Raw genomic sequence first — 25716 nt, 5'->3', positions numbered from 1 at the left:
GGGGAAGAGAGAGAGAGAGAGAGAGAGAGAGAGAGAGAGAGAATCTGTTTTTTTTTTTTTTTTTCTTTTTTTTTTTGAGAGAAAGAAATCTTAAGCAGACTCCTCCACACTGAGCCCAGAGCCTGATGCAGAGCTTGGATCTCATGACCCTAAGACCATGACCCTAAGATCACGAACTGAGCCAAAATCAAGAGTGGAAATCTAGAGTCGGATACTTAAGTGACTGCACCATGCAGGCACTCCCTAATGAAAGTATTTTTACATGTTTCCTGTTTGGTTTACAAAGGCATTCAGAAAACATAAAATGCATTTATAAACAAGCTATGGCTATAAAAAGGTAACAGTGATGAATCATCATACCTACACCCATAAGCTCCACAGTAAGACTGGTCACTCCATTTTCTGAGCCCAAAACTGATCGCCATTCGAGAAAATAGGATGCTACTAAAGTAGTCTCACCAAATATGTCTGTTTTGATTAGCACCATATGAACTGGATCACTTATTGATAACATTGTTGTTGAATCAGCCATTCTAGTTCCATCACCTGGCAACATAAACCAAATGCATCACATTACATATTCCATTAGACCAACATAGAAGAATACGTTTATTGCAAAGGATACTAATATACTTACATAAAACCAAATAAAATAATTTGGTAATGCCTCAGAAACCATGCAACAGATTACTTAATTTAAAAAGTACAATCCTGGGGCGCCTGGGGAGCTCTGTCAGCTAAGCGTCTGCCTTTGGCTCAGGTCATGATCTAAGGGTCCTGAGATGGATCCCCAGGTCACACCCCCTGCTCAGCAGGGAGTCTGCTTCTCCCTCTCCCCAACACTCTCTGCTTGTGCTCACTTGTGCTCTCTCAAATAAAATCTTTAAAAAAAAAAAATAAACAGCCTTATTAGGGTAACCTTTTTCACCAAGGGCAAAAAAATCTTTTCATACTGTATTAGCCATCTTAGCAATCTAAATTTCTAAAGGTGTAATTTTTTAGCTTTGCTAAGCAAACACATTATTAAGATTTCTATATTGAAATAACATAAAATACAGTTATAGAAATAATATAAGAATTATAGGAATCAGGTATATAATTTTAAAAAATTAGTTACAGACTCCCATCCTACCTTTATTTCTCAAAGTTACATAACATGATAAACCTAGCTATCCTTCATAAATGAGAAGAATTATGTCTTGTTCTTCACTAGATCCTCAGCACTTGCCTAGTATAGTATAACGCATCTAGCAGGCATTCATTGATTGGTTGATTGACTGATTTTGGGGAGGGGGGGGGAGAGGGAGAGGGAGAAAGAAATCTCAAGTAGACTCTGTGCTGAGCGCAGAGCCCGATGCAGGGCTCAAACCCACAACACTAAGATCATGCATGACCTGAGCCAAAATAAGGAGTCAGATACTTAACCGACTACAGCACCCAGGCAACCCCCTAACAGATATTTAAATGTTTACTACTTAAGAAGCAACCATTTAAACAGTAAAAATAAAAAATCTTAAGGAAAAATTATTTGGCAGAAAATAAAGCAAAAAGGTAGAAGTAATTTATGTAAAAAAGAGCAGTGGAGAAAATAAAAGCAAAGTAGGAAGATTCAATCATCATAAAACTCTCCTTCTAGCAAAAGTTATGTTACAATAAAACCTAACAAATATTTACTCAATTAAATGACAAGTTATTATTGCTCCTTACCTAAGCTTTCTCTGTGTACTTCAAGTAAAAAGCCATCATGAAAATCTGGTTCACAGGCACATGGAACAGGTTTAGAACGAAAACGTTGGTTTCGAAAATGTAAACATAGAGTAAAGGTTGAACAAACTTGTCCAGGTAAAGGCTCAGGTTCTTGTAGATGTTCCAAGAAAGCTTTTCCACCCAAAACCTGAAGGTAAAGATACCTCCGTGTTGGATCAATATTAGCTGTAAAGTGTAGCAATATATATGAGGAAACTGCCAAACAACTTAAGGAATGTGATCAAGACAATAGGAAATAATAACTTGACAGAAATAAAACCAAAGACTAAATTAAAAAAGTAACAAATTTACTGTATACCAGGACCATTTGAAACCAAGAAAGAAAACATACACAATAAGATATATCTTTATCGGAGTTTTTATATTCTGGCTACTTTCTCCCAGCTAGAAAAGAGTCAGAGCCAAGGCTTAAGAAACCTTTGCTCTTCAGGTGCTTATCTAATAACACGCCTTCACCGCCAAAGCCAAACCAAACAAATATAAACTCAGCAAGTGTACTTTTTAGGCAATTACCGTTAAAAAAGCAAAGCTGTACAATGTTTATAAAACATATTATTAAAACATGAGAAACAGGTAATTCTGTTTTTGCTTCCACTCTGTGATATACTAAAGCTTCTGACATACACAACTTGGTGCAAAACAGAATCTAAGTTTTTTGGATGATTAATTACAAAATTGGTAAGAATCTCATTCGAGAAGGAAAAAAATGGTTTTCATCAAATACCAAACACTACAGCACATCAATATGTAGTACGGTGCAAAACGAAATCAATGTTAAAAGAAATATACATACTTTTTTTTAACAACGTTGATTGTCTATCAGTAAAACAAACAGGTTGTTTTGGAGAGGAAGGTAGTTCTTGATCAACACTGTCCTAGAAAGGTGGGAAAAAAGATGAAAACAAATTAGAAAACAAAAATTATAGCTAAGCAAAGAAACATCAACAATGGGTGGGACTAAGAACTAAACAGAAGTATACAGGATAAAGCCCCCTCAAGGAAACTCTTATTTTCCCAGCATAATTAAAATAATGAAAAGAGTTGATGAACTGGTCACTCCTAAACTTTAATAAGGAAATAAACTGTCTTCAGTGTCCACAGAATGCTATTAACAAATCCTTAATACCTTAAACAAGGTTAAACTTTTTCTAAACCTAATATGACATTTGGCTTATGATTCTACCATGAACTGATTTTAATAAGGAAATGACATTCACACAGCAGAAGCTGTTACTGGGTCAATTTTCAAACAAATGGGTTTATAAACCTCAAAAACCAAAAAAGGAGGCTGTATTAAAATACTTATTCCCTGATGTATTATGCACTCCATCCAATTTTTACATTATACTACTCATGTATTATTAGGTCACAGTTTCTCATTATTGCCTCATTTTCAAAAGAAGGCCCACTTACTATTTTGTGCACGGAGGCTTATCATCTCACTACCGACCTATTTGTATAAAGAGATTTGAAGGTTCTTACACAATTATTTTCTTTAAAAATTTGATAATCTGTTAATCACAGAGAATGAAGTTCTAAAACAATGTGTTTATTTAAAAAATATGCCTAATCTAAAAAAAATTATAAAACACTACTTGAGAAAAAGAACTAGGTTATGGTGAACTAATTTCACTAAAATATGTATACTTACAGATACAGACCTAGGGAATAACAACAGAAAATTCTGTCACTGTAAAGAGAAATATGGTACGTAACTCCAATCTCATTGATACATAATCCCACTTGCTACATTCAAGGGTAGAGTGAGCTTATAGTAAGGATATTACCAGACAAAAATGGCCTTTTAAAGTGATTTTACTAAAAACAGGCCCCAAATATGGACCCAATAAGCAGCATTATGCCCAGGAACATATTCTCAAAATTCTTCCCCACCAAACTACTCACAGTAACAAAATTAAGTTCTTTCATCACATCATCAATGATTCCCCGACGTCTAAGGGCTTTGATCAAATCTTCCGTTGATAACTGTTGTTGATCAGGTGCCAATTCTTCCCGTATTGTCTCTGCAAGGATTTCTCTTATTCTGCCATGGACATCCATCTATGTAGAAAACTTGCATTATAACTCACGTTTATAAAGCTGACAAACATTGCCAATTTGCTAATTTCTTTCTAAAGCACCCAAAGAAAAAAAAAATAATGGGAGAGTACTAGGGGCACCCGGGGGGCTCAGCGGTTGAGCGTCTCCCTTCCGCTCAGGGCGTGACCCCAGGGTCCCGGGATCGGATCGAGTGCCACATCGGGCTCCCTGCAGCGGACCTGCTTCTCCCTCTGTGTGTCTCAGGAATCAATAAATATCTAAAAAACAATAATGGGAGACTGGACAAAATTCAAGACGGCTTTTCAAGCTAATAGTAAGTGTAAAATTATCGCTAGAATTCAATGAGAATAAAGCTAAGACTTTTATTTCATCCTAAATTTCTCTTAGCACAAATTCTAGAAATAATCTCTACTGGCTATCTACTACCTTTGTTACCATTTCCCCACAAATAACATTCAACGAAAACGGGCCTATTGGGAGTGTAGTATACGCAAGAGAACACAGACCTGGACTAGGAGATCAGAGTATGAATTTCAACGTTGAGCTTATTAGACGTGACCCTGAGTTGATCCGTTTACCCTGCATGAGTCTGGAAAAGATTACTGCAGGCTCAGGTCAAAGATGCTTTACACTGAGCACGGGACCTGGCATACAGGTGCACAGCAAACGGCAGCTTTCAGGGCTTCAGCTCCCTGCGTTCGGGGCTCTCGCTGGGCTCCGAAGGGCCGCAAGCACTCTCCGTGCAGACCTTCAGGAACGTCCCCCTGGCTCAACTTCAAGACACGAGTTTCACCCTTAAAGTAACTCTCATCCCTACCCTCCGAACATACATCTGCTGCAGCCCAGCTGGTATTCGGCCTGGCACCCCGAAGCCGCGGGGTGAGCGCCTCCTCCTCAGCGCGGCTGAGGCTGCCCTTCGCCGAGGCTGGAGGCGGCCCGGGCTGCACACTCGGAGCCCCCCGCCCGCGCCGCCGTCGGCCTCGCCCGGGACGCCAGGCGGGCGGCGCCAGGGCCGGACCCTCACCTTGCTCAGCTGCTGGTGGATGAGCTGCTTCAGCTCGGAGGCCTTCTCCGGAGGCAGCGACATGCTGCGGCCGCCGCTCGCCGCGCTTCCCCCGCCTCGGGCGCGCCCGGCCGGCCGCGGGGTGCCAGTAGCCGCGGGGAGGAGCCGCCGACCGCTCGGGCTCGCGCAGCTCCCGGGGGGCGCGGCGCCGCGTCAGGGCCGCGGCTGGGCGGGAGCCGAGGCGGCGGCGGCGGCGGCGCTCAACCGTGGCTTTCAAACGGCGCGGACTGCCGGGGCGCGGGCTGCCCCCGTCCGTGCCTGACCACGTCCGCCTCCGCTCCCGGCCTGGGGACGCCCACCGCGCCAGCCCACGCTCCCCGCCGCCCTGCCCCGCGGGGGTCTCCGCCCGCGCTGCCCGCCCCCATCTCCCCCGGCGCCCGGCCCTTCGCGCACCGCGGACCGGCGCGGAGCTGGACTGGCCCCGCAGGACCCCACGCCGAGCGGCGGCCCGGGCCCCGCCCCCGCCCCGTGGCCCCGCCCCCCGCCCCGTGGCCCCGCCCCCCGCGCTGGGGACCGCGCTGCCAGACCTGGCGCGGCGCTCGCGGGTCCGCCCCCGCCCCCGGCCTCCTGGGCCCGCGCTCGGCCTTGCCTGTCCTCCCGCCCTCTGTGCCACCATGTTTGTCCCCTGCGGAGACTCGGTCCCCGACCTCGCGGGCCACACCCTTCTCATGGTGAGTCCCCGTTCCGCGAGCTCCGGGGCGCCGGCCGTGGGGGGCGCCTGGGGGCCGCCGGCGCCGTGGGTGGGGCTAGTTCTCCGGTCCCGGGACGCGGGACGCCGCCGGCACCTGCGGGTTTCGGGTTTGCGGCCCGCGCGGAGGAGGGTGGTCGCCGGGGGCGGCGCTCTGGTTACTCGGCGGCCGCCGTCCCCGGGCGTCTCCGAGACTGGACTCTGGTCTTCGCTGTCACACGGAGCGTGTTTGCTGGTTTCGGGCAACGTGCGACGCAGGTCGTGCGGGCCATTTTCTTTTCATTGTATCCTCGAAAATCTTTTTTTTAGCTAAAATCAGAGCCATTCTTAAGCTGGCGAGACTTTAAGTCATTCGTTATTTGGTCGTTAACCAAAAACCTACGCATAAGGTAATAAAAGCAATGTTGGCCAGTCACTAACTCCTGCTTGGTTTTGGGTTTTTTGTTGTTTTTTTTTTTTTTTTTAAAGACTTCACCTATTGATTCATGAGACACACACACAGGCAGAGGGAGAAGCAGGCTCCATGCAGGGAGCCCGACGCGGGACTCGATCCCGGGACTCCAGGATCACGCCCTGGGCTGAAGGTGGCGCTAAACCGCTGGGCCACCTGGGCTGCCCTAGGACAGCACTTTGGAAAGGACACAGAAGAATCCTAGGACTTACTGGGAGGGGAAGGACGCAAAGACCTGTTAAAGCTTTAAATGTGGAATCTTGGGGCCTGGGGTGAAAAAAATCCTCAGATAAAGACACAGAGAAGGGGTTGGCGGTAGCCAGAGGCAGGTGAGGATGAGAGTTGCTTGAGTGAGATAGATGAAGGCAGTCAAAAGGTACAAACCTCCAGTTATAAAGAGGTCCTAAGGATGTCTCGTACGGTGCAGTGACTATAATACAAAGTATTGCATAGTATATTTGAAACATGCTAAGAGAGTAGATTTTTTGAAGATTTCATTCATTTATGAGAGAGCTAGAGAGCACAAGCAGGAGGAGGGTGGGGAGAGAGAGAGGGTGACGCAGACTCCCCGCTGAGCAGGGAGCTGTAGGCTGCCTCCATCCCAGGACTCTTGGATAATGACCTGAGCCTAAGGCAGAGGCTTCACTAACTGAGCCACCCAGGCACCCTAAGAGAAGAAATCTTAAAAGTTCTCATTATGAGAGTTATTTATGACTATGTGGTTGATTGATATTAAAGTAAGCTTATTGTGGTAATCATTTCACAGTATATCCATAGGTATATACTTATATACATATATATACATAGGTATATAGGTATATACCTATATACCTATATACATATGTATCAAATTATATAGCTAAGACTGATACAATATCATATGTCCCTTATATCTCAATTTTTTTTAAAAGATTTTATTTATTTATTCATGAGAGACAGAGAGAGAGAGAGGCAGAGACACAGACAGAGGGAGAAGCAGGCTCCATGCAGGGAGCCCGATGTGGGACTCGATCCCGGGACTCCAGGATCACGCCCTGGGCCAAAGGCAGGCGCTAAACCACTGAGCCACCCAGGCATCCCATATCTCAATTTTTTAAATGATGGTAACACTTTTGGGCAATTCTTACCTTAATGATGCATGCAAGAAATATCAACGAGTTGCTAAAATTAGTCTGTGTTAATATACTGAAGGAGGAAATTTTATATAATTTCAAAGTATCTCCCTGAAAAATATTTATTAATATTTTCTAATAAGATGGAAAGATATCCTTATAGGAAATAACTGGCAGAAGAAAAAGCAGAAAAAGATCCGTAGGGAAAAGTAATGTCCAAAAGATCATTGGTGGTAACCTTGACAGTTACCAATAGTTAGGGGTGAAAAAAAAAAAAAAAATAAATAAATAAATAAATAAATAAATAAATAAATAAAAAAAAGGGATCCCTGGGTGGCGCAGCGGTTTGGCGCCTGCCTTTGGCCCAGGGCGCGATCCTGGAGACCCGGGATCGAATCCCACATCAGGCTCCCGGTGCATGGAGCCTGCTTCTCCCTCTGCCTATGTCTCTGCCTCTCTCTCTCTCTCTCTCTCTGTGACTATCATAAATAAATAAATAAAAAAAAAAAAAAATAGGGGTGAAGGGAGGGAAGCCATATTGGTGTGGTTTGAGTAAATGGAAGAAGAGATAGAGACATGTATATGTATATATTTGTTCATCAATTCAGAGATAAAGTTCTTATATTTTAGTGGACAACTGGGGAATTTTGGCTACGGAGAAACAAGAAGGAGGTGGTAGCTAGGGGAGTATGTGGGATCAAGGGAGAGTACAGCAGAGTGAAGGAGCTAAAAAAAGGAAGGGTATTTTATTTTATTTTATTTATTTTTAAGGAAGGGTATTTTAGAAGGGAAGGTTAGAGCATGTGTATATGCTGATGGGAAGAGTCCAGTAGTGAGGAAAAGGTGGATGATGTAGGGGAGTGAGGGTCCAAATAAAGTAGCAAAATCCTTGAGAAGGGGAGAGAGAATTACAGGAGATAAGCGCGAGATTAGTAGATGAGATCAAGGAGAAGTGGACCACCCTGAAGGATCCAGAAAAATAAGGTGAAGGGGAGAAAAAAAGCAATTGCTAGAAGAATGCAAAGGAAGAGCTACATTAAAGAGACACTATGGAAATAGAATCAATGAAAATTGGACATATATGAGATACAGTTGTTAAGAGGAAAGGAAGAAGTTTCTAGGGTTAAGTATTAGATGAATAATTGTTGCTCTTTTCTAAAATACAAAACATGAGGACAAGTTTAGGCAGAAGTTTAGTTTTGTACATGTTGAATATGCATTGCCTGTGATATAACCATATGGAGATATCCATTAGGATCTGAAGTTCAGATAAATGTTTTGAGGTATAGGTAGAGATTTAGCAGTTGGACTCTTTGAAGTCATGGGGATAAATATGTGTGTGTGTGTTTAATGTGAAAAGAAGCTGACTCTAACCTTTAGGCACTAACAAAGCAAGTGGAAAGATGACCCAAGAGGCCTTTATACTTGTTTTCCAGTGCTTGGAGTGTTCTTTTCTTTGTATGCCTTTGGGTTACCAGTTAATTACAGACCTGAAATACATAAGGAAGACCGCCACACAAAGTAATTCTTTTCTTGATCACCCTTTTTATTTTATTTTTATTTAAAAAAATTTTTTTTTAATTTATTCATGAGAGACAGAGAGAGAGAGAGGCAGAGACACAGGCAGAGGGAGAAGCAGGCTCCATGCAGGGAGACCCATGTGGTACCCAACCCTGGGACTCGAGGATCACGCCTTGGGCCGAAGGCAGGCACTAAACCACTGAGCCACCCAGGGATCCCTTGATCACCCTCTTTAAAATTGCAACCAGCCACATCCATATACACACTCTTAATTTTTCTCCATAGCGCTTAGCACTATATGCAGGCATACCTCGAAGATTTTGAGGGTTTGGTTCCAAACCACAGCAATAAAGTGAATATCACAATAAAGCAAGTCAGATGGATTTTTTGGTTTCCCAGTGTATGTGAAAGTTATGTTTATACTGTAATCTATTAAGTTTGCTATAGCATTATGTCTAAAAAGACAGTGTACATACCTTAATTTTAAGATACTTTATTTTTTTTTAATATTTTACTTATTTATTCATGAGAGACACAGAGAGAGACAGAGGCAGAGACACAGGCAGAGGGAGAAGCAGGCTCCATGCAGGGAGCCTGATGTGGGACTCGATCCCGGGTCTCCAGGATCACACCCTGGGCTGAAGGCAGCGCTAAACCGCTGAGCCACCCAGGCTGCCCCAAGATACTTTATTGATAAACAATACTGGCCGTCATCTGAGCTTTCAGTGAGACCTAATCACTGATTGCAGGTCAAATGATAACAAATATAATATTTATGAAAAAGTTTGAAATACTGAGAGATTTACCAAAATGTAACAGACACAAAGTGAGCAAATGCTATTAGAAAAATGGTGCTTATAGACTTCCTTGAGGCAGGGTTGCCACAAACCTTCCATTTGTAAAACAAATAAACAAAAAATTATCTGTGAAGTGCAATAAAGTGAGGCATGCCTGTATTTTATTATATTAAACTACTCCCTCACCAGAATGGAAGCTCCACAAGGGAGGAACTTTTGTCAGTTTTTCTTACTGCATTCCTAGTGTCTAGAGCAATGATTAACATGTAGTAGGTGTTCAATAAGTGTTGAATCAGTAGTCTCAAAAGTAGAGGAAGCCCCTGCGGAGACCTCTGTTGCAACGAAGGAAAGAGTTTCTATCCAGCTAGGACGTACCTGAGTATAACCATTAAAAGTAGTCCTATGATTATTGTCTTCTGTCTAAACTTTTAAAAGTGCTGCTAATTTTGATGACTTAATGAGCATATTGTTTTTTTTATTATTTCAGCCTGCAGTATCTGTTGGAAATGTTGGCCAGCTTGCAATAGATTTGATTATTTCTACACTAAATATGCGTAAGATTGGTTACTTCTATACCGATTGTCTTGTGCCAATGGTTGGAAACAATCCATATGCAACTGCAGAAGAAAATTCAACAGAACTCTGTATAAACGCTGAAGGTAATTAAGACTTAAGTCTGTTTTATTTTGTTATAAGGAAGAATTTTAAATTAGAAATAGATTCTACAGATACTATTTTATAGCAGACACCTACTTAGTGCCAGCTTTGTGCAGAATCATGTTGTCCGAGTCTCCTACATCCTGATTTTAGTTCTTAGCCTTTTCTAAATGGCAACTCTTATGATGACTGTACTTCTTTAACTAGAGTTTGAGGTTTCCTTTTTTTTATTTTAATAAGGGTTTTTTTTTATCCTCAGTTTTAATTTCTGGCAAGTATAAGCATCACTAATATAAGGGAAAGGAGTAAAGAGTTCTACTGGGCTCAGCCCTTTAGGTTTAACATGTCCTACCTTACCTAAGCCTCATAGTCATCGTCTCATACTGTAGAATCTATGATAATATAATATCAACAAGGCCCAGAGAGATTGAGTTCCCTAATACTGTTAGTAGGTGTAGGCTTTTCCCATATCATAAATCTCCATATAATTCCTCATTGGACTATCAAGCTTGATTAATTGGGAAACATAATTGACATTGCACTGATCACTGTGTTTATAATTTGGTACTACTCCAAGCTAATAAGGGAAAGCTATTGATCATGAAGCATAGGAGTATCCACTTGCTTTGTTTGATGGCAAGCTGCTCCGTTGATTGTTCAATTTTCTGTTTACTTTTTTTTTTTTTTAAGATTTTATTTATTCATGAGAGACACACAGAGAGAGAGAGAGAGAGAGGCAGAGACACAGGCAGAGGGAGAAGCAAGCTCCATGCAGGGAGCCTGATATGGGACTTGATCCCAGGACTCCAGGATCATGCCCCGTGCTGAAGGCAAGTGCTAAACTGCTGAGCCACCCAGGGATTCCCAATTTTCTGTTTACATTTTAAGGTGGAAGCCACCTTTAAGGAGTAGCATGGAAGACCATTGATGGGGCTAAAAGACAAATGAAGAAGCTTTTTTTGTTGTTGTTCATCTTATTAATGGCACCACTAGCTTGTAATAATGAAACAAACTTTTAAAAAATAGCCTTAATATTAAAATTCCTGCAGGAAAGATGGCTTTGTTAACACAAGACTGAATTTCAGTTATTGCATTAAAGGATAAAGGACTGTAAATGATAGAACTAGAATTTATATACTTTCCACTAATGATAACAACTATCATTTATTATTTCCTATGAGCTGAACACTGCATTTAAATGTATTTATTTAATCTTTGTAACTATTTTTTTTTTTTTTTTAATCTTTGTAACTATTCAATGGGTAGTTTTATTGATGAGGAAACCATTGCAGAGAGAAGTTAATAATTGGTGTAACTAAGTTTCTGATCAAGGCTCTGACCCCTGTGATCTGCCTCTTAAGTACCACACCGCCCTGCTACTGCACTTTCACTCTAGTAGAAGACTACTACTTTTGTCTTTTCTTTGACACAAACTTGCAGCAAGTCAGTTGGGTATAGTCCTTTAATCCACTTTATTTTTAAAATGAGGTATTTTAAAATAAATTGTAGGGGTGCCTGGGTGGCTTAGTTAATTAAGCATCTGTCTTTGGCTTAGGTCGTGATCTCAGGGTCCTGGGATTGCACCCTGTATCAGGCTCTCTGCTTAGTGGGGAGCCTGCTTCTCCTTCTCCCTTTGCCCCTCCTCACCACTCATGTGTCTCTCTGTACTCTCTCTCAAAAAATAAATAAAATTTTAAAAAAACAAAAAAATAAATTGTAGACATTGTGACTTTCTACCTTCAAGTATGCATCTTTTTTTTTTTTAAGATTTTTTATTTATTTATTTGACAGAGACAGAGAGAGAGAGAGAGCGCGCGCGCACACAAGCAGGAGTAGTAGCAGAGGGAGAGGGAGAAGGAGGGTCCTGCTGAGCAGGGAGCCCGATATGGGGCCCAGTCCCAGGATCCCGAGATCATAATCTGAGCCAAAGGCAGATGCCTAACCGACTGAGCCACCCAGGTGCCCCCACGTATGCATCTTTTAGAAACATTTTCTTAAATAGCTAAATACCATCACATTTAACAAAATTATCAATTTCTTAATGTCTTACTCTACCGTATCATAATCAAATTGTTAGAGTTTCCCAAAAATGTTCTTTAAAGTTAGTCTAAACCAAGACCCACAGTAATCCATCTGATTATTATGCCTCTGAAATTTCTTTAACTCTAGAACAGTCTCTTTTTCTGCCCTCTTTTTCATGAAACTTGTTTATTGAGGAAAAAACTGAACCCATTGTCCTATAGAACATCTCACCTGCTGCATTTGTCTGATAATTTGCAGTGTCAGCTGGCTTCGTCTTCTAGTCTCTGTATTTTCTGTAATAGTACTTAGATCTAAAGGCTTGATTAGATGAAAGCTAAATATTTTCCACCAGAATATGTGAAAGAGGATGTTGCTTTCATATTGTATCATATCAGAAAAGCAATGGGAAGCAGGATCTTAATAACAAAAAAAGATTTGCATGATACACTGTGGAGAACATGAGTGTTGCCATTATAGGAGGCAGTGTATCTTATATTTTGCTCACTCCATATGGATACATCCTCTTCCTACTAGGACTATACAATTGCATTGGGTATGTTTGTCAGAAATAGATTACAGGCCTGAGTGGCCCACATCTTAGTCCCTTCCCCCTAAATTTGTGCTCTTTTCCCTAATTCCTAAACATTCTGCTCTTGCCTTTGTTCTGAACGTACCTGGTAGTCACTAGACTTGATGCTGGATACCCCCAATCACACCACACACAGGTCCAACAAGGTCCAACAAGACACTTACCAGAAGACTTGTAACTTGGGGACACCAGGGTTGCTCAGTGGTTGAGCACCTGCTTTTGGCCCAGGGCATGATCCTGGAGTCCCAGGATCGAGTTTCACATTGGGCTCCCTGCATGGAGCCTGCTTCTCTCTCTGTCTCTCTCTCTCTCTCTCTGTCTCTTATGAATAAATAAATAAAATCTCTAAAATATATAAATTAACAAGACCTATAAGAAGAAAAATAATTTTTGGTATTTTCTTAACAGTTAACTTGTCAGGGGCGCTTGTGTGGTTCAATCTGTTAAATGTCCAACTCTTGATTTCAGCTCAGGTCATGATCTCAGGTTGTGAGGTCGAACCCTGCATTGGGCTCCTCACTGGGCATGGAGCCTACTTAAGATTCTCTCTCCCTCTGCCCTCCACCTCTAAAAAGAAATAAAATAGGGATCCCTGGGTGGCGCAGCGGTTTGGCGCCTGCCTTTGGCCCAGGGCACAATCCTGGAGACCCGGGATCGAATCCCATGTCGGGCTCCCGGTGCATGGAGCCTGCTTCTCCCTCTGCCTGTGTCTCTGCCTCTCTCTCTCTGACTATCATAAATAAATAAAAATAAAAATTAAAAAAAAAAAAAAGAAAATAAACTGTTAACTTATCAGAAATGAATCTGTTCCATAGAATAAAGCCCACAGGTGCATTTTAAGGTACTTCTAAAATGTTTAAATAAAACATTTAAATAAACTGAATGATATAGTTCATATGTTCTATATTTAATTATTGAAAATATTAGGTATAAAAGTTTTTACAATTCAGTTTTTTATATTAGTAATTTCACTTGTATAACCATCATTTTAACTATTTTATTATTATTATTTTGTCTTTGTAGTATATTCATTGCCTTCAAAGAAGCTCGTGGCTCTTCAGTTAAGGTCCATTTTTATTAAGGTTAGTATATTATATTTGTCTTTTTAAGTTGATCAAAAAAATCTTATAAAATTCAGAGCTGTTACTGTTATTTCATGATTATATTGAAAGGAACTGGGATTATATGATTATATTATATGATTAATTGATTAATATGATTATATTATAGCTTGGGTCTTATATATTCCCATCAGGTAGCATTGGTGAAAACATTTCATCATAGGAATATTTTCTGTTTTTGTTACATTTGTATTACATTTCAACCAGTGGCATGTACATTTAAACCATGTATTTGTCAGAATAAATTCTGAAAATATCTTCTTTCCTCTTCTGCTACCATGCTTTTTCACACCCCTGCCTTCTCTCAATGCTCCTGATTCTGCTGTGGTTCCATCCACTCCTACAAACATTTAATAGTCTCTTTGCAAATAACACTACCAGTGATCCTTTAAACCTAAATCAAACCCTCTGGTGGCTTCCTGTTTTATTCCCAGTGAACTCACAGCCCTTACCTTGGCTTATCCTGGTTCTTCCTCTGTCCTGGTATGGTATCCACTAGCCACATGACACTCCTTAAGTTTGATTCATAAACTAAAAGTAAATAAAATTAAAAATCCACTTCCTCCTTTGTACTAGCCACATTTGAAGTTCTCCATAGTGGCAGACAGCTGCCATCAAGGCACTTCGTCATCACAGAGCGCTCTCTTGGGCAGCTGCTCTACACCTAATCTAACTTAGAGCCATTCCTGTGTGCTCTGTGTTTTGCTCTTTCACTTAGCCTGCTTCAGCCACACTGGCCTCCCTGTGTTGTTCCAACAGATTAAGCTCATTCCTGTCTCAGAGTCTTTACATTATTGTTTTTGCCTGGAATACTTTTCCCCTAGATACCTAAATGGCTTGCTTCCCTCAGTCCTTGCTTAAATGTTACTTGAAGAAAGGCCTTCTTGGCCACTCTTTCTATTGTATTATCCTGGGGTGGCTTTCTACGCAACTCATCACTACTTGGCATATCATATATGTGTTTATCATCTACCTCTAATATAAAGTAAGTTTTCTGAGAGAAGTAACAATGTGTCATTCATTCTTATATCCCCAACTTCTAGAAGAGTGCCTAGCATGTAGAGAAGCATTTGGTAAATATTGGTAAAGTGGATTCAGTACCATCTGTTCAGGAGGTCAGAAATATGTCGACATTCCATAGGCACTCCCTCATGCCCCATCCTAGATATTATATTATGTAATGGAATCTTATGATATATACTTATGTCTAGCTTCCTTTACTCAGCATCTATTTGTGAGGTCCGTCCATGTTGTTCCAAGGAGAGGTAGTTCGTTCATTCTCACCTCTGTGGGATTCTCTTGTATAAATAAACCATAATTTATCCATTGTACTATTAAGGGAAACCATAATTTATCCATTGTACTATTAAGGGAAACCATAATTTATCCATTGTACTATTAAGGGAATTTATCCATTGTACTATTAAGAGAACAAATACCCAAAATTTTGCAGGAGAATTGCTAATATTTTTACATTATGCCATGCATGTGGCTTTTTCTGTTCTCTTAATACCAGGGTGAGTTCAAGAATTAAGATAGACAAAAAAAAAAAAAAAAGAAAGAATTAAGATAAACATGTCTCAATGAAATTTTTGGTAAGGTAGAAATAGTGATTTCAAAATAGCAAACGTTTATTGAACATGGATTCTTTGCACCAGTACTTATACATATATAAAGTACTCTACGTTGTCAACAATCTGATGAAGTAGGTACTGATATTATCCTCATTTTACAAATGAGGAAAACTGAAACAGAGAGGTTAAACAATTTCTTGAGACATATGGTCTGTGGGAGGTAGAGCTAGCATTCCAGACTAGGCAGCTTGGTTTAGAGCCTGCCTCTCTTAGTCATACTATACCACCTTCCTTGTTTTAACAGTCTGTGAAGAGTTTCCATAAAGAGAGTTTTTCTTCCCCAAATTTCATAACCCACTTCTCAGATTAACCAGCTGTTAACATCTTGCCGTTCCTGCTTGATCTGCTCTATTTGCGTATGTTTACACACAATTTCCTTCTGCCAGACAACCCAAAAGCAGTCTATTGATGTAATGATATTTTACCCGTAAATACTTCAGCATGCATCTTTCAAGAATAAGGGCATTCTCCTTCACGACCACAGCGGCATGACCGCCACATTAAGCAAATCAGCATTTAATGAATTATTCAGTAGTGTCATGACATTCAAATTTCCCCAGTTGTCCCTAAAATAGTCCTCAGTTCTGGATCCAGTCAAGTTTCACGCGTTACATTTGGCTGTAATATCTTTTTAGTTGATAACTGTTGAGATAGAAGTGGACTCCTCTTTCTGTTCTGCTCAATATTGACTCCTTTGAGAATGAAAGTCAGATGTTTGGCATCCTAGGTTCACCTAATTATTTCCCGGTCATCTTTCAGGTCAGAAATTTCTAGCAAGAACATCTCATAGATGTCCATTTGATAGTTTTTAAGTAATGGTAGATTACTTTAAGTAGAGAACTGGGAAATTTTGTCAGTCAAAATAGAAATTTTTTTGAAATCTGATTTCTCATTATTTATTTCTGAATTGTAAAGATACAATAAAAAACTCATTGCTCTTCATCCCTTAGCTTCATTTTAAGGATAGGAAGTGGATCTAAAAGTAATTAGAATTTTATATATATGGATTTTTTATCATCACAAAAGGTCAATAAAATATTTTATAGAATACTCTTATTATATGCTAAGATCTAACTTTTAGACTTTCTTTTTATTCTTTCATTGATATACAAAGTATAAATCAAAGCCATTCTGTGAGAAACTGCTTTCCTGGGTGAAAAGTAGTAACTGTGCCAAAGTTATTGTTCTTTCAAGCAGCCATTCATATCACCGTAATGATCTACAACTTCGCAGGTATGTGTTTTTTACCTTTAAAAAATGTTATGATTTACACGGTATTATGGTGGTATCTCTATTTAAAAAGCTAAAATAAGTTTTAAAAGCCATGTATATCTTTACCTACCCTTTCTGGAATTTAGAAAGAAATAAAAGAAAGTCAAGAGATTGGAGAGAGTGTGGTTAGGTAGTCCTATGTTTGGGGCACAAGGAAGTCTTTGGTGTAAAGATAGTGATGATTCTGGAACTGTGCTTTGATTCTTTGATATTGTGTATAGCAACATCACAGAGCTCAGCTGATGAAGAGAGAGAGGATACCTAAGATTCACTGGATGATAATTTTTTGGAAGACTGAATTCACATTTCTATTTATTTAGCCATCGCAGAAGTCCAGTTGCCTTTAAGTATAACTCCCAGGCATGTCAGACTGAATTCCTAAACAGAAGGCAAGGCATCCAAGAATTAAAAATATAAACTATTTTCATTATCATTTGTGCACCTATAAAAAATCCTGATAAAAAAACATTTAGCCAAGACTAACCTTTCAAAATTGGAGATAATTCTTAGTAATCTCACAGTAGGTATAACATGTCTAGCAATCTCACAAAAGGCCTCAGGGCCAGAAGGGCACATGGCTGTGGGAAATAGGTTATCTTCGTAACCTTGCCTTAGTTTAAGTCGGCCTGTGTCTCTATACTCTCTCCTAAGTATGTAAATAGCAAACCAGAGCAATATTTTTACGTTATTCTTCCATAGGCTGCTGAATCTTGTGCTTTGTTTTAGTAACAGAATACAGAAAGAACAAACATTTGCTTAAAAAAAAAAAAAACTGATACTTGCCTTAATGTTCACATTTATTATGGGTTTTTAGAAAATTAACTCTATGATTGTTTCTAGCACTCCCTTCAGATACCTACTTACACCCATTGTGCAAAAAAGTGTTCAAAATAGAATACAGAGCCTTAATTGGGAAGAAATGGAAAAAAGCCCATGCATTCCTGAAATAGACGATTCTGAGTTTTGTATTCGTATTCCTGGAGGAGGTATCACAAAAACACTCTATGATGAAGGGTGAGTTTGTTCATCTATTTGTTCATTTGTTCCTTATATAAAAATAAAAGTAAAAAAAATAAAAGTAAGGGGCACCTAGGTGGCTCAGTAGGTTAAGCATCTGCATTTGGCTGGAGTCATGATCTCTGAGTTCTGGGATTGAGCCCCCATATCGGGCTTCTCAACAGGAAGTCTACTTTTTTTTCTCTCTCTCTCTCCCCCTCTGCCCCTACCTACCTCTCATTCTCTCTCTCTAATAAATAAAAATATTTTTAAAAAATTAAAAATAGAGGTTAAGAGGTGTACCTGGTTGGCTCAGTCAGAAAAGTATGAAATTCTTGATCTCAGGGTTATGAGTTCAAGCACCATGTTGGGCATGGAGCCTACTTTAATTAAAAAAAAAAAAAAAAAACGGTAAGTAGGAGAGTGTTAGATTCATATTACAACTTTGAAAATATATTTATAAAATACGTCCTGTATTCAGGGGAAAAACTGAAATTTATTTTTAGGAAAATTCATTCCTAAGAAAACATTTAATGCTTTGTAACATGTGGCATGTTAAGGATCCTAATACTTCCTCTATGCAACCTCTACAATCAATCTTATTTTTTTTAAATTGTGGTAAAATATGCAAAACATTAATGTACCCATTTTTAAGTGTACAGTTATGTGGCATTAATGAATTCATGGTGTTGTCTATCCATCACCAACTATCTTCATAACTTTGTTATTGTTCTAAACAGTCTGTACTTATTAAATAACTCCTATTTATTTCTGCAAAATGCATACTAATGTCCTAACCCTCATTTCTTATTTTAGTAATTTGAGTCTTTTTTTTTAAGATTTATATATTTATTCATGAAAGAGAGAGGCAGAGACATAGGCAGAGAGAGAAGCAGGCTCCCCACAGGGAGCCCAATGTGGGACTCGATCCCCAGACCTGGGATCACGCCCTGAGCCAAAGGCAGACGCTCAACCGCTGAGCCACCCAGGCATCCCAAGTCTTTTTTTATTCTTAGTCAATTTTGTTGATCTTTTCAAATAACCAACTTTTAGTTTTATTGATTTTTCTCTATTGTTTTTCTCTTCTGTTTGATTTATCTCACCTTTAATCTTCATTATTTCCTGTTTTCTACTAACTCCAGATTTAGTTTGTCTTTATTTTGTAGTTCCTAAGATGTAAACTTAGGTTATTAATCTGTAAAATTTCTTCTGTTTTAAAATATGCATTTTCAGCTGTGAAATTCCCTCTTACACTGCTTTAGCTACATGTCTTAAGTTTAGCATGTTGTATTTTCATTTTTATTCACCCCTAATATTTTCTGATTTCCCTTGTCATTATCTTCTTTGACCCATTAGTTGTCTGAAATTGTGTTAATTTCCACATTTTTGTGAATTTTCCAGTTTTCCTTCCATTGTTGATTTCTAGTATCATTCTTTTGTGATTGAAAAAGACACTTTGTATGATTTTAACCTTTTTCATTTATCAGGGCTTCTTTGGTACCCTACCAAAGGTCTGTCCTCGAGAATGTTCCCTGTGCACTTGAGAAAAATATGTATTCTGCTTTTGTTGAGTGGAGTGTTCTGTATATATCTGTTAGGTCTAACTGGTGTAGAAGGTTGTATAAGTCTTCTATTTTTTTTATTTTTCTCAATCTGTTTATTCCATCAGTTATTTGAATGCAGGCTATTGAAGTCTCCAGCTATTATTATAACACTGTGTCTAGTTCTCCCTTCAATTCTGTCAGTGTTTGCTTCATATATTTTGGGGCTCTTATTTTGTGAATACGTCTTTTTATTAGTTGCATCTTCTTGATGAATTGGCCCTTTTATCGATATATAGTAGCTTTCTTAGTCTTTTATAACAGTATTTGACTTGAAGTCTATTTTCTCCAATATTTGTATTAGCCACCTTGCTCCCTTGGTTAGTATTTATATGGAATATCTTTTTCCATATTCTCACTTTCAAACTGTGTGTGTCCTTATATTCAAAACAAGTCTCTTATAGACCGTATGTAGTTGGATCGTGTTCCTTATTTGTAATTATTTTTGCCCCTGCTCCTTTCCAAAGTATTTAAGACTTCTTTAGTAGAAAGCATACAGGCATTTCACCTTGTTTTTCCAGTACACTTTGTTTTGTCTGTCTCTGGCCAGACTTGTGTACCATACCAGCCTTCTCTTTTTCCCTGAAACCTACGCTATTCCTATTAAAATTGTCATTTCTTTCCTTTTTTTTTTTTCTAGTTTGTCACCTATTCGTGTTTTTGCTGCTTTTCCTAGAGGCTAGCTTATTCCTTGAAATATAAAACATCACTTCAGTTATTCTTTTACCACCGCCTGGAAGCCCCCAGCTGCCCCATCACACTCTGCCCATCCCTGCCCTGCATACTACCAGCCTTCAGTCCTCCTCTTGCTTCATTCAGGCCATGTCATTTGTAGCCTGGACCACCATAATGAAATACCGTCATCAGGTGGCTTCAGCAGCAGCCATGTATTTGCTCACAGTTCTGGAGGCTAGAAATCTGAGATCAGGGAGCAACATGGTTGGTTTCTGGTGAGACCTTTTCCTGGCTTGCAGATGGCTAGCTTCTGGCCATATCCTCACATGACAGAGAGACCTGTGTTTTCTTCTCTCCTTACAAGGCCCCAGTCCTGTCAGATTAGGGCCTCGGCTTTATGACATGGTTTAATCTTAATTACCTGCACAGATTCTATCCCCACATATGGTCGCATTGGGGTTTAAGGCTTTAGTTTTGGAGGGGCATGCACAGGTTTGGTCAATAACAGCTGCCCTTAAGAGCTTTTGATTGACTCCTCTACCACCTCCATTCTCTCTCTGCTCTGTCTTGAGTGTTGCTAGAATTAAAATTCAAAACCAATCACAGCATCCCCTGAGTAAAGTCCATCAGCACTTTCACTTGCTGTGTGCAGAATCTGGTTCATACTCTTAATGTGCCTTACAAGGCTCAAGATTTCCTTGCCTGGCTCATTCCTTGATGCCTTGGACTCCAGCTAAACTACTGGCAGTCATAGTTTCCTAAAAACTGTCTCATTCTTCCTTCCCTTGTTCCGTGTCCTTTTCTTCTCTTGTCTACCTTGCAAAAACCAACCCAGTTTCCAAGAGTCACCTCATAACAGCACTCCTTGTGTCCTCACTTCTCCCTTCTGCACAAGTGATTTACTACTCTCTGTATCCTCACAGCTCTGCTCCTTCATACTGACTTCTTAGTTCTTTACAAATCAGTCTCTTGCTTTTGCTTGGATTTTGTTAGACTAAGGATGGCAGACTTGCCATCTTGCCATCAGCAACTAGAAATTGGACAAAATGAATGAAACAACTTTTTCAGACATTAGATTGCCAAGAGCGCACAGTTGTGATGCCTAAGAGAAGGCACATAGGTCCTACAGTTGCCCCAGCATTCTGTCTGCAGATACTTTGTTGACTACAACACAGGGAGGGGAGGGAACCTGAGCAGAGCGGTCTTGCTGAGTTGAGAAGACAGACAGCATCACTGGAGAATGCTAGGACACCAGGAATGAACACAGCAGAGAACTAGAGAAGGAAGAGCCCTAGAGGGTCTTCCTGAGTCTTTGAATTCTGAGCCACACTTACATATTTTTTTGTTATATATATTTTGCCTTCGCATTATGAGAACAAATATATATTCTGATACATATACTTAGAAAAGATAATATTAATAGGTAGTGGCAGTGGTATGGCTGACCTGAAATTCTTTATACTTAATTGGAATAGAAGTACATTTATAATTTAATAATGGATGCATCTCATGTGCTAGATTTGAATGTCACAGAAGGTAATAAAATTAGCCATTTTCCACTTTCTGTTTTTACAGAGAGGACCAGAGAATGGCATTAAAACTGGTACACTACTCTTTATATTACAAACTAGTAGTAGAAGCACTGTAAATTCAAGATATACCCCTGCAATTTTTAACCTAGAGACTTGAAAATGAAGGCACAGCCAGGGAGGCTAGCCTCCTGTAGGCAGATGTTTCTAAGGCTACCACAACATGAATGTGTAGAAACTAGAATCTTCTGAGTCATCATGATTCACAGTGCTACCATACAAAGCTTGAGAGCCCCTAAGATATTCGAGAATTACATAGTGAGATGATGTAATTAGTATTAACATCTTCCAATTTCATTCATTCATTCATTCATTCATTCATTCATTTATGAGAGGGACGGTGTGTGCAAGCAGGGGTACACCTGTTGTGCAAAAAAGTGGAGGAAGAGTGAGAGAGGAGCAGAAGATGAGGGAGAGAGAATCCCAAGCAGATTCCACCCTCAGCATGGAGCCGGATGTGAAGCTCGATCTCACAACCCTGATATCATGACCTGAACTGAAATCAAGAGTTGGATACTTCCCCAACTGAGCCACCCAGGCACCCTGACCAGTTTCTGATATTTAGAGACTGAGGTGCTGTAGTAGGTTTCTCCTGACATCTGAGACTTCTAAACCTACTTCTCAGAGTCTCCACATCTGAAATCCCTGGCTTAGCAAGCCAGCACACCTGGATTTCTGTAGCTCTGTCAGTCACATGCTCTCAAGTTTTGGCATTACAGTATTCTCCTAGTTCTTGGTTTTAGAGCATTAGAAGTCTTTTTTGCTTTTGTTGACAAATGGAAGCTTTTTGCATTTATTTATCTCTGTCTCATCACTAGCTTGAGGCATTTACAGCCTACAGTTAAGAGACTTTTGGAGTCAGAAAGACCTGGGTTCAAGTCCCACCCTTGCCACTTCATAAATACAGAACTTTTAGTATTTTAACTACATTTCAAATCCTTTAAACCTCAATTACTTCGTCATAATAGCTAGCATGTATGTAGTATTGACCATGTTGGGCACTGTTTGTTTTTTTTGTTTGTTTGTTTGCTTTTAAAGGTTTTATTTATTCATGAGAGAGAGAGAGGGAGACAGAGACACAGGCAGAAGGAGAAGCAGGTTCCATGCAGGGAGCCCGATGTGGGACTCGGTCCCAGGTCCCCAGGATCACGCCCTGGGCTGAAGGCGGCACCAAACCGCTGAGCTACCTGGGCTGCCCATTGGGCACTGTTTTAAAACACTTTGCCTCTACTGCCTCCTTTACAGTACACAGCAACCTGTGAGGTAAGTTCTCTTGTGTCCTCTTTTACAAATGAGACACACTGAAGCTCTGATTAAGTAACTTGCCCAACATGTCTGGTAAGTGGCAGAGCTAGAATTTGAATCCAGGCATTCTGTCCATTATTCCAAACTGATTCATTGATAAAATAGAGATAATTTTAACTTCCTCAAGAATTGTTGCTGGTATTGGGACGCCTGGGTTGCTCAGTGGTTAAGCGTCTACCTTCAGTTCAGGGTGTGATCCTGGAGTCCCAGGATCAAGTCCCACATTGGGCTCCCTGCATGGAGCCTGCTTCTCCCTCTGCCTGTGTCTCTGCCTCTCTCTGTGTGTCTCTCATGAATAAATAAAATAAAAAAAAAATTGTTGCAGGTATTGAATTATAAAATATGTAGATAGTGCTTAGCACATAATAAATCAGTCACTCAGTAGATCGAATCTGTAAGAAATAGTAGTAAAATTTTTTCCTTTTATTTCAGTTCCACAGTTTTCCTTCACTGCTTTCGGTTATTAGTAACGATGTTATTTCCTTTCAGTCTCTTTGCTATAGTGCTTCCAAAAATCACTATCTTCTACAGCAGATTTGGAAATATATCAAAATATATATCAATGGGGATGGTTTCTCATGCAGCCTTGTGTGAGACACAAACTTGTATATGCCCGGAGTGAACATTACATGGCTTCTAGTCCTGTAATAGCATATATCTGGGGCAAAGAGGGCTAAATAAGTGATGTTATTATGTGGCATCTTCTCCTTGCCTAAAACCTGGCAGATTGTTTTAGCTATAAAAACAGACACAGATGGAATCAGCATCTTATATCAATAGCAGAATACTTAATTATTCTCTGTATTTGTTGTAGCTGTTCTAAAGAAATCCCAGTGGTGGTTCTGCTGAAATTTGTTTCAGAAGGAGACAATATCCCAGATGCATTAGGTCTTGTTGAGTATCTTAATGAATGGCTTCAGATAATCAAACCATGTGTAAGTTTTACACTTTAAGCCTCTAATTTCTCTGGTTATGTATGTATACACTTGCATTTTATATTCTATATAAGTGGACCAAATAAGTGAAAGTTTGTTAATGTATAAAATGAAGTTTATGTAAAATTTAGCTTAATTAAATTTTTGAAAAGAAAAGGCATTTAACCAACAAGTTATCTATAGTTGTTTCATTAAGGCTGATTTTCCAGAAGGAAAACCTTAAGTACTTCATTGTATTGATTGTTCATGTTGCATTAATTATAGCAGACATTTCTTAGATGAATAAACAAATTTCTTTGCAATTTGGGACTTTTTTTCTTAAGGAAAGCAAAACCTCTTTATGTAATACTATAACTATTGAATATGTATTATAATTAAAATACTTTTCTGTATTACACCCAGGGAAATCAGTTAGCTTCTGGCATAATAGAAGTACCATAAAGATATGATAGGTATTGTCTTTTTAATTCATGCTTTTGCTAGGAACAAATTCATACAAATCATACAACACTGATATTATTATTATTATTATTATTATTATTATTATTACTTAACACCTATTCCTTTCAAATATGGTTTTACTTGATGGACGTTTCTGGCATTTCTTTATGATTTGGAACCTAAGAAAATTTATCTTCAGTTAATGTAGAGACATAGAAATTTATTACTTTGTTTTTCCTTAAAGTAAAACTCAGCTAAAAGTAGCTAAAAGTATCAAAACCAAAAAGAGCAAAAACTAACAAAAAATTAGAGAAGGGAGAGTCTTATGGCGCTTAAATGTTAAGAGGGGATTTGGTGGTAAAATTGAAGGATTAAAGTATTTTGTTCTTCATTTACAGTGTGATGACCCCACAGCATCTGCCTTGCAGTGGAAAATGCCGAGTTCGTGGAGATTACTCTTTGGCAGTGGTCTTCCCCCTGCACTTTTCTGATCTGTTTTCAGTTTTATACATTATGTCCCAAGACACTTACTACCAACACAACTGTTAAACAACTATATCAAAAGTTATATTATCTGAGAATGTATTAGGAAATAAATCTTTACTTTTCACAGAAAATCTCAGAAAATGGATTAAAAGTTGTTTTGCCATGCTTTTCACTATATACAACAAATGTAAATTTTGTACAATAAAATACTTCCTGATTTTGTCTGAAATGTGTCCTTTGTTTTGTTTTTTGTTTTTTAAACTCAGACTTCTGTTTTAGTTTCCTGTGTCAGCTGTAATAAATTACCAAAAACTTAGTGGTTTAAAACAACACCAGGGATCCCTGAGTGGCGCAGCTGTTTAGCGCGCCTGCCTTTGGCCCAGGGCGCGATCCTGGAGACCTGGGATCGAATCCCACATCAGGCTCCCAGTGCATGGAGCCTGCTTCTCCCTCTGCCTATGTCTCTGCCTCTCTCTCTCTCTCTCTGTGACTATCATAAATAAATAAAAATTAAAAAAAAAAAAAACTTTAAAACAACACCATTTATTATCCTGCAGTTTGGGAAGCCAGAAGTCCAAAAATAACAGAAGAATATTTAATTATTCTCTGTATTTCTTGTAGCTGTTCTAAAGAAATCCCAGTAATGGTTCTGGAATTTTTTTCAGAAGGAGACAGTACCTAAGATGCATTAGGTCTTGTTGAGGATTTAAATATTTATTTATTTGTTTTAGAGAGAGAGTGTGTTAGTTGGGGGAGGATATAGAAGAAGAAGGAAAGAGAATCCTCAGATTCCCAGCTGAGCACAGAGCCCGGTGCAGGGCGCGATCCCAGGACCCTGAGATAGTCACCGGAGTCAAAATTAAGAGCCAGCCGCTTAGCCAGCTGAGGCACCCAGTGTTGAGTATCTTAATTAATGTCTGTAGATAATCCACT

At 39.5% G+C, this 25716-nt stretch overlaps 2 protein-coding genes across 6 annotated transcripts in view; one reads left to right on the top strand and one right to left on the bottom strand.

Moving 5' to 3' along the window:
- CEP76 (centrosomal protein 76) overlaps positions 1-5008 on the bottom strand; it is a 29633-nt gene extending 24625 nt beyond the window's left edge. For 3 of the 4 annotated variants that reach the window (XM_077899890.1, XM_077899891.1, XM_077899889.1), the window contains exons 1-5: positions 4853-5008; positions 3673-3828; positions 2561-2642; positions 1708-1932; positions 361-546 (exon numbers count right to left, since the gene is read on the bottom strand). In XM_077899890.1, coding sequence (XP_077756016.1) covers positions 361-546; positions 1708-1932; positions 2561-2642; positions 3673-3828; positions 4853-4915 — 712 coding nt within the window. In that variant the 5' untranslated portion in view covers positions 4916-5008. Of the gene's footprint in view, positions 1-360; positions 547-1707; positions 1933-2560; positions 2643-3672; positions 3829-4334; positions 4622-4852 lie in introns of those variants that run through there. The other variant, XM_077899892.1, reaches the window with a different exon arrangement.
- Positions 5009-5395: 387 nt separating this feature from the next.
- Positions 5396-25012, top strand: PSMG2 (proteasome assembly chaperone 2). 2 transcript variants are annotated; one of them, XM_077899893.1, is made up of 7 exons: positions 5396-5562; positions 9948-10119; positions 13752-13810; positions 16598-16716; positions 17596-17769; positions 23736-23856; positions 24696-25012. In XM_077899893.1, exons 1-7 carry the CDS (start codon positions 5506-5508, stop codon positions 24786-24788), a joined length of 795 nt encoding a protein of 264 aa, XP_077756019.1. In that variant the 5' UTR covers positions 5396-5505; the 3' UTR covers positions 24789-25012. The 2 variants fall into 2 exon arrangements, with proteins under 2 accessions (XP_077756019.1, XP_077756020.1); XM_077899894.1 differs by lacking the exon at positions 5396-5562 and adding an exon at positions 5697-5968.
- Positions 25013-25716: the final 704 nt, after the last annotated feature.

The sequence above is a fragment of the Canis aureus genome, chromosome 6 (genome assembly GCF_053574225.1).
Source record: "Canis aureus isolate CA01 chromosome 6, VMU_Caureus_v.1.0, whole genome shotgun sequence".
NCBI lineage: Eukaryota > Metazoa > Chordata > Mammalia > Carnivora > Canidae > Canis > Canis aureus.
The sequence above is the reverse complement of the archived record's forward strand: the minus strand, read 5'-3'. Positions and strand labels throughout refer to the sequence as shown.